Source organism: Apis dorsata, unplaced genomic scaffold, assembly GCF_000469605.1.
Source record: "Apis dorsata unplaced genomic scaffold, Apis dorsata 1.3 scaffold_157, whole genome shotgun sequence".
In the NCBI taxonomy this organism is placed as follows: Eukaryota; Metazoa; Arthropoda; class Insecta; order Hymenoptera; family Apidae; genus Apis; species Apis dorsata.
In genome coordinates, this window is record NW_006263447.1 from 314986 (window position 1) to 324349 (window position 9364).

The following is a 9364-nucleotide window of genomic DNA, read 5'->3' on the forward strand; positions in this document are numbered from 1 at the left end:
ACTTGATCGAATTTACTTTCCTTTCTTACTATATCGATCTTTACAGAAACCGTTTGACTCTGTGATGTGAAAATCAATCTTTAAAAAGAAATCTTAAATACGAATATTATATTCCTTCTAACAAAGGAAATTCCATTAATCATAGAGACTCCATCTCGAATATTTCAATAGGGAAATCAAGGGGAAGACTTCTTTGCAAAAGAAAATTATACATCTTTTACATTCCAACGTATAACACCTAATCTAAAATTTTAATCTAACAACATTCTATCATCAACGTATTTCTTTTCAAATTATATTATCCAGATCCCTTCGAACGAATTTGAAAATATTCCTCGCCTAATCCCAATCGAACCCGTCATTCTGACGGGTACAACGATCATCCCTCCCAATTCTCAGTACGTCGCCACCGTAAAATATTTCCTTTCCAAAGCGTGGAGAGATGGCTGAAGATTCGCTTTCGGGCGAAATGAAATCTTCTCGCAAGTCAGCCGAGGCTGAAATAAGAAGAAGAAGAAGCATGATCCTATATCTGTGGCCGTGTAGTTACCGTTCGCTTTCAACGGTGGAACAAAGTCTCTCTCGCCACCCGAGTTTTCCGGCTTACCTATCCAATCTGAGTGGTCTTTTCTTCGGTTAAGCCGCGTTCACGTAACCCGTCGTCGTCGTCGTCGTCGTCGTGGTGCTCTGTGTCTTTCGGCTGAGGATAAAGAGGGCGGGGCGAGGGTGGAAAGCTCAAAGAATCACTTTCACGTACACGGATGTCCGCATTACGGTTACATGCACGGTCGAGCGACGAGCGGAAGCTCGAAACGGAAGTAATATCGCGTGAGCCCGAGGATCGAGACAAAAATAGGAATTGAGTCCTGGACGGTGTCCAAAAGATTCTTTCGAGGGGAGGGGGGCCATGTGTGTTCCGTTTTCTTCTCGGATATGTGGAGGGTAAGTAACTGGTTTCAACACTTGACCCCGTAAGCTTTCCAAAAACGTGGATATTAGGTATATCGATACGAGGTACAGATGATTAAAATTCTTGTTTCGTTCAGTTGCAAAAAGATCTGTTAAAATATTTTTGATTAAATTTTGCATTGCGGTTATTCATTAGGCTAATTCTTTTTACCTTTGAAGGAAAGATCTTGTTTCCCATCTTCTGTTCTATTCTTTATTTAGGATTAAATTTAATTCCCTATTTGATTTGACTATGATTAGTTTGATTCCACTTGCTTGACTTCAGCGGCTAATTAAATATATTTATAGCAAATTTTCATTGAATATACTATATATGTATATATTCTCTTACACAAAATCACGAATCTTTCGCTACAACTCTCGTTTCAACAATCGTTTCAATTTCATTCTATCGAACTCCACGGACTACGTGACTTTTCTTTAATGACAGCAGGGCATCTAAAAATGTCAAGTGCATGTTGCATGCTGGGGGTCACTATATAAGAACAAGGTCAGGGTCACGATCCTCGTCGTGATCTCCCCGAGGGAAATTCTTAATTATTTCACACCAGGTGAAAATTGCGTCACTGGGTTTTTTTTCCTTTCTTTCTATAAAGTTAAAAATCGTTATTTTGCACCTCTACTCCTTTTATTTTTCGAGCTTTTATTTTTTTTACACTCTCACGGATGTATATGTATATCTATCTAGCAACAATGGCCGAAATTGAATTTCCGTTTCGGGTATCGTCCGTCTGGCTAATCGGCTTTTCTCACGATTGCACCCTCGAACACACTAACTTTCATCACGGTTTAAATTGTTTTAAATACCGTACTTGTGATGATAACTCGTAGATGGATATATCGTTTATGGATATTTTTTCTTTTTTTTTTTTTTTTTTTTCACGTATATCTCGTTGGACGAGAGAAAGAAAAGAAATTTTGAGATATATCGCGAGAAGAAATTGCAAGGATTCTGCTTCGTTAAGCTGCTCGGGGATGGATCGTTACGGGATAACGATTTGCAAATAAGGCGAATCGTTTACATTTAAAATGATTTTATATTGTTCTTCTTCTGTATCTCGAGTACACGTGTTTGCATTTGCAAAAAATTGTTATAAGATATTTAAAATTTCGGAATTGTGATAATGGAAAATGGATGCAGTTTAAAAAATTAGAAGAATGATAATAATATCTATTTGATATATAAATTTAATTCCTTGACGTTGCAACAATAATCTTTTCCGTTGTTAATTCATTCAAACCTGATTTATCGAACAAACAATGGAAAAGAGTAGAATAACAAACGTACCTTGATAAAAATTTCGTTTGTATAATTGGTAAATGAAATGAAATCTACTATCGTGATTTAATAAAAAAAAAAAAAGTAAACACTCGAGGATGAAAAAGCAATTTTTGCGTAAATGAAACGTAAACTGAACTACGTAGAAGTGTTCGTGGTTGAACGAAAACACGGTGTTATTATAATTCTTAGACTGAAAATCGACGAATTGGCGAGCTGCGTGTAGAGGGCGAGCTTTAAAACTTGAAAGTAGCACGCGCGTGCCCCAAGCAGCATGCTATTAATTACGTACTTCGGTTGTGCAGGATTTACGCTGCAGTCGGCATAACTCGTTAAAATTTCTCATTACCATGTCGTTTACCCTCCGACAGTGATAATTACCGCAACTTAGAATCCAACCCTTGCCGCCTCTACTAAGCACGACCCCTTTTCCATCCTTCGTTTCGCTTGGAACGAATAAATAATAAATAGTGGAACATATATACCGAAAGAAGTATAATAATGGAGCTGATAATAACTGAAATATTATAATGAAACAAAACGAATCTTTTCGTGTAAATAAAATTACAAAGATATTTACAATTAATATTTCTTTCAGAAGAAAGTTATCTTATTGTTAATCTTATATATTACTTTACAAATACAACTTTTACTCTCGATTTTGCACAGTAAAATATTTAATCCTAATCACAATTAACATTATCTATCTTATTGAAAAAGACACGCGAATTATATTTTATAATTTATAACATGAATTACAATTATAACATAAATATCATGAAAAAACATTAATAAGTCGTTTAAAATTGTTTATAAGCTATATTTATAAGCTTTGCTATATTTTCAAGAATTTTGAATTTCTTTTTCCTCTAAGTTAGGTAATGGTGAATTATTACTTTCAGTGCAGTACGGTAAAGTTTCGTGTTTCCTTCATGGTCGTTAATCTCACGTTTACAGACACTGATTGACATCCCCGTTATGGAATAGTTAATAGATATAATGCTTTTTCATTTCCCCGTCGACGCGCACGTGATTTTCCGTATTATCAACGGGCGAACCGGAAACGTTGTTTAAGAATGTGACGAGATTTTGAAAACGAGAGATTAACTATTCTGTTCGTCCCTATATTGAAATTGGAAATGTTCTGTTCATTATGGCAATCGTCGAACGATTGTGAAATGTTTTCGTTTCGATTGGAAAACGTTTTTGGAATGACAATTGATCGTGTGCATCTTGTGTATTTTATTCCAAATGAGCATATGAATAAATTATGAATTTTCCAAGCCTTTACGAGTATTCATAAAATATATAATATATATAAATATATTTTTCTATGAAAGTTTAACCTATTGAAGATTTTATCCTCATTTCCTCTTAATCTCTAATTTCTGTGATTTTTATTTATAATATTTGATTCCCCCATTCGAGATGAGATAAAGTTTTATCTAAAAAAATATATATATAAATGGAAAATATAAAATACTTGAAATAAAATATACTATGTATAAAAAGGAAAAATGAATAAAAAAAATATTCTATACAAATGTTATAAAGTATACATAATAGTCAATTCTTTTTCGATTTAAAATATTCAAATGTGAATGAAAAACATATTTCACAGAATAGAAAACTTAATCATCCATTTTTGTTATTTTTGTTATTTTTAAAGTACTTTTTTATATACCTAATTTCGTGACCTGTTCCAATATAAATCGATTTTACTTTAATTTCATTTTTAATCCCTCTAATACTTCAATTCGAAACATTCAAAACTCTTGAAAGAAACTTTCTATAGGGAAAAGCGTTTTAAATTCGCGTATCACGCGCTGTATTATTCCATAAATAAGATTTTTTTTTAAAAGCGTTTTATTTTTTTCTTTTTTTAAGCAAACGATCCTCGAATCAATGAATCCTTACAATACAAGATACTCGACCGATTTCGTATCGTTTCCACGTTTCGTGGCGAACCAGACTTCCTGCTAGTAGATAAATGGCGTTGCGTGAACAATATGGAAAGCTTAAATTGGAAAAACCGAAGAGAAATATCAAGAAGGGAAAAAATTTAATGGCAATAATCGGATAAAATATACCAACCTTTTTAACGATTGGATAAAATTCTTAACCTTTCGTGATGAACGTTATCTATTAATTAGCATATTCTCGCTCTTGTATTGTTTAATATCAAACGAATCCATTTCTTTAATCGTCAAAAATATTTCATTCATTATAATTCCACTTCAAAATCAACGATTAAATTATTGAAGCAAATTTCGATTCTCTTTCTTGCTTCAAGATAAAAGCACTTTGAAAAATATTTTTAAGATTATTCATTCCTGTGCAAACTCAGAATCCAAATTCTGAATCCAAATTCGAGACCATCTTTTCATCGATCCTGAAACGCAAATCACAAACGATAAAATTCCAACCCTTTTAACCTCGGCTCAAAAAAATCATGATTCCATAATCAAATAAGTCAAAAGGAAACCTAATCCAGGTATTTGTTCGAAGGTTCGATTGTGGGAGCGGAGTCGGCACAGTGAGGAGCACGCAAACAGTGAGGTTGAACGAATGGAACACCCTGACTGTCTACAGGCATCGATGGGACGCCTGGATTCAGCTGAATCAAGAGAAACGAGTCGAAGGAAGATCGAAGGTAAGAATGAATTTTCGTATGTGCGCGGGATAGTCGAAAAAGGATGGAACGATCGATTATCGATGAAAGGGACTGAAGGAAGGGGGAGAATAGATTTGTCGACGCGCCACGCAAATACTTAATCGCGGCCTCTCGACTCGAATTAGAATTATCAGGATTTATGCGGGCCGGAATTGAAATCGATGCCCGCCTATTCCGAAAACGACACGTTCGATTAATGGTTTCGTGAATTTGGTACGTCTCTGACATCGGAAATTCGACGTTTAGGGGATGATTTTTGGAAAGTAGGATAATTGTGAGGGGATTAAAAGATAGGAGAAACAAGGGGAATAAACGGAATGCGAACAGAAATGAAAGAATTACGATCGTTGGATTATTGTTAATAGAATTATTCGAATAATTAAATGAATACAGTGTTCGAGCATTTTATAATTTTAAAACGATTCAAAGAGAGACTTTGCAATATCGTGAAGCAATTTTATAATAAAAAAAAGGATTAAACTAAATTCACGCAATCTACACGATCTCTGAAAATCACAGTATTCGTACAGTTTCGACAAACAGAAGTTATTAAAACTTGGCTCACCGTTAAAATTTCATTCTCGGCCGAACTTCAACCCATTTCCCTCTTCGGTTTTCATTAAAATTCATGATCGATATCATAGAGCGAAATCCCAAATGACAAATTCTCATTGGCAGATATAACCGGCTTGTCACGGATTGTTGCACAACCGACGTTGATATATAAATCCGTTTTTCCCCGTCTCGTAATTTTCCGCCGGTTAAAAGGCGGCGCTTAGACGTCTCTCCCCTTTAAAATTCCGGGCCGGCTGACGTCTTTGGTCGAGAGACGAGCAAATCTTTTCACGACTCGCGCGCCGTGTATTCTTGCCTCGGTGCACGCCACGACGTCATCGTTATTCACCTGCGCGCAATTCCATCCACGATACACGTTCCTCGGGAAAAACGTTATTTTCCAAGGAAATCGACTGTCTAACGACGAGCCAATTCCTCAACCTACACTCCTCACTTTTTCTTCGCGTGAAGAAACGAACTTCGTTAATTATCGCGTTTCTTTCGCGTATTTCTCGATTTCTTTTCCGTTTTCTTTTGTTTGCTATCGATACGGGAATTATTGTTCAGTGGACTCAATACAATATTCATTAGAAAAAAAAAAAAGAAAAACTCGAGAGTTTTATTCCCAAACGTATGTTCGAACCCTTAAGTTAGTATTTTATGCTAAGAGATCGAAGAAGGAAGTATCGATATTTCTTATTCGGGACGATTTTAAATTCTAACAGGAGAAAATAAGAAAACAATATTATTTCGAATCGTGAGGAGAAATTGCTCCTCTGTTTCAAGTTTGTATAAAATTCTATTCCATTTTTCCTACAAAAAGAATTCAATAAGAAAATCCAGAAAGAAAGTAAAAAAGATATTCGATCTAAAATATCGATGCGTTTGGAGGAATCTTTCAACGAAATAAAAAAGAAAGAAATCAAAATTTCGAAAGAAACTTAAATAATCAATCAAATTAATAATTAATCTCCTTTGCAAACTTGCGAAAATAACATATCTCTACAACGTATATCAAACTATCCTTACTAATAATGCAAAAGGCACGATGAATCAGATCAAAGAGCCAGCCTTCTAAACAGAAAAAGACAAAAATGACGATGGTCGATCGCATTGGAAAATTGACTTACGTTGAACATTTTCTCGTTTCTTCGAAAAGCAAATCTGTCTCATTTAAAAAATACGAAAAGGAAAAGAAAGAAAGAAAGAAAGAAAGAAAAAAGAATACTCGTGAAAAGAGTACGAAGAAAAGAGAAACGAGTGTGTGTGAAGAGGAGGGGGAGGAGAAAAAGGAAACAGAGGAGCAACGTTGACCCCGTGTGCAATCGCGAAAACCTGTGGAGCACGGAATAAAACCTAGGAGTAACTAAGTGCAGGAGCATGATTAAAACGGGGGGGTACAATACCGGAACAATAGATGGCACCCTGTATACGTTTGTTGTTCGAGACGGAAAAAAAATTTTCCTTCAGAGGATTCACCGTGCGTCAAAGATTTTCCGCTGTTTGCCTCGAAACAAGGAGGTTGTTGGAATATATTACTTTCGATCGGTTTGAAAGCGACAGGCCGCGAATTACCCGGCCAAATGGAGCGTGAAAACGAATAGAGACGTACATGGATCCATTCTCTCGCGGACGTGTCCCAAACCGTTTGATCAGGCGCCAATTAAATGGCCGCGTTTAACGCTTCGACAATCGCTCGAATTATGAAAGAGTGGCTCGCTTTGCGCGGTTTCTCGTATCGTTTTAATTTCTGGATTGAATTGGGTAGCTCTGCGAGTCGATTAATCCATGCTTCTTAATTAACGCTTCTTTTTTTTTTTCTTCTGATTTCCTTCCAAAGTTTGAGATTGAGTCGTTTTGGGGGAAAATGAAAATTTTCGATAAGAATAATAAATTGTATTGGTTATTGGAGATTTGGTTATTGGTTAGATTAGAAACATGTGTAATGTAATGTGATAATTTTCGTGTGCAAACATCGAGATGTTTTATTTTGATAAAGATTCATCTCGTCTTTGAAGCAGGAGAATACTCTATTCGAGTTTGATTGCGGCAGTATATACTGTGATAACGTGTGCAAGTACAATTAAATCGTAGAAGCACAGGAACGAGATAATTAAAGAGCATACTTTGTTTAATTTCAATACAATCAACGCGAAATTGGCATCGTGAAAATGGAAGAATAATAATAAAAAAAGAAAGAAAGATACAAATCAAGGTAACGCATTATAAAATATACTCTTGCAAAAATGAAATTTAACTCTTAAAAATTCATTATACGAAATTATACGTATAATTAAATTCTGCTAAAAAAAAAAAAAGCTAATCAAGCCTTTAAACAGAATAGTTGGTAAATTAATTAATTCAAACATATCTGTATATTTTCATGTATTAAACCACGTTACCATGCATATTCTATTCGAAAATTTAAAAATTTGTAATTTAAAAATCCTCTACCTTTTCTGTGCTTATCTCTCTGTCTTAAAAAAACAAAAAAAAAAATTCATGCATCTCTATCATTTTTCCACCGAAATTCTCATATACCTCGTATAATATTTCAAGAATATACGATGTTCTCTACATCAACGGGTATCCATTACTTCGTTCGCTTATTTACCAGAGGGGAAACGTAAGGCAAGGGACGAAGTCTTCTTCGAAAAAACTAGACTAATGTCCATTATATTTCACTATTCCTCTCCCTCCCCACGCAAAAATGATCATCCCACACGCGACGAAATCTTCCTAGATCGCGTATCGCGTACCCCTCATAATACGATCGCGTGAAAGGTTGATGCATTTTCCAACCCTCTTCTTCGTTACATTTATGGTCAGACGTATAAAGACAGATGGCCGGCATTGTCGACGATGAATAATCGAACCACGCCCATCTGGCCACAATCAGTAAAATGCACGGCCTCCTATAAAACTTGCCCACAGTTTGCTCGATTAAGGAAATTCACCGATCGCGATGTCGTGTTTATCGATTTTCCACCCTTCTTTGTACATAAGGCTAATTTTACCCTAATTCACGTACGTCGGGTATAATGGAAATTGGGTCGGTGTACGATGTTTGTCGCGTACGATGTTCGCATGCTTTTTTATCGAAATTTTCGTGACTGTTTCAACGTGACGCAGTGGAAATGGCTGATCAAATGGTTGATTAAAATTTAGATTAGACGCGTGATAAATTTATTACCGCGTTGTAAATGACACGTTTCTTGGTTATTAACGATGAAATATCGTCAAAGATGTTGGGTTTTATTGTATATTGTTGAATGATTGTGAAATGATTAAAAATGAAGGTTGTTCTTCTGTAACGTAAGTGATTTTCTTTGATATAGGCAAAAGTGATAAGTTATGATTGATTACAGTTTCAACATAGGAGGAGATATGAGAATTAATAATTGTTGTAAATAGACTGCTTAATAAAGGATAAGATAATGAGTAAAAAATTGTTCTTAACAAGATAATCTTAACAATATTTGAAACTACTGTATAATATGGGGAATAAAAATATTAATATATGAATTAATGTATTATTAGATCATGAGTAACGTTTGTTTTAAATTTAGTTTACGTTATTTAAATTTCTCAATTTTATCTCGAATTACATATTTTACGAAATTAAAATTTTAATAAGAATTAAGTACATGTGATCCAAGTTAACAACCTCAAACCATTATAGCCACCTACAACCCAACGATTCTAATTAAGTATTAAAACACGAAGCTAATCTTGGCTAAAGGAAAAGCCTTATTATTTACAAGCACATATATAATTTTAATAAATGTAAAAAACTAATAATTCACCGGAAAAAACTTTCTTTTATTTCAATATTTATTACCTTCAAATATTTGACTATCTACGTATTTTTTTTTTTTTTTTTTTTT

General features: G+C 34.6%; 1 protein-coding gene across 6 annotated transcripts in view; it reads left to right on the plus strand.

Annotated features, from left to right (window-relative positions):
* LOC102674737 (pikachurin) overlaps window positions 1-9364 on the plus strand; it is a 187890-nt gene that overhangs the window by 146204 nt on the left and 32322 nt on the right. For all 6 annotated transcript variants that reach the window (XR_421428.2, XR_421429.2, XR_004150133.1 and 3 more), the window contains one exon: window positions 4757-4901. Coding sequence is in view for 2 of the 6 variants with exons in the window: in XM_006613585.2 (XP_006613648.1) it covers window positions 4757-4901 (145 nt within the window). In the remaining 4 variants the exon portion in view is untranslated. The remainder of the gene's footprint in view (window positions 1-4756; window positions 4902-9364) is intronic.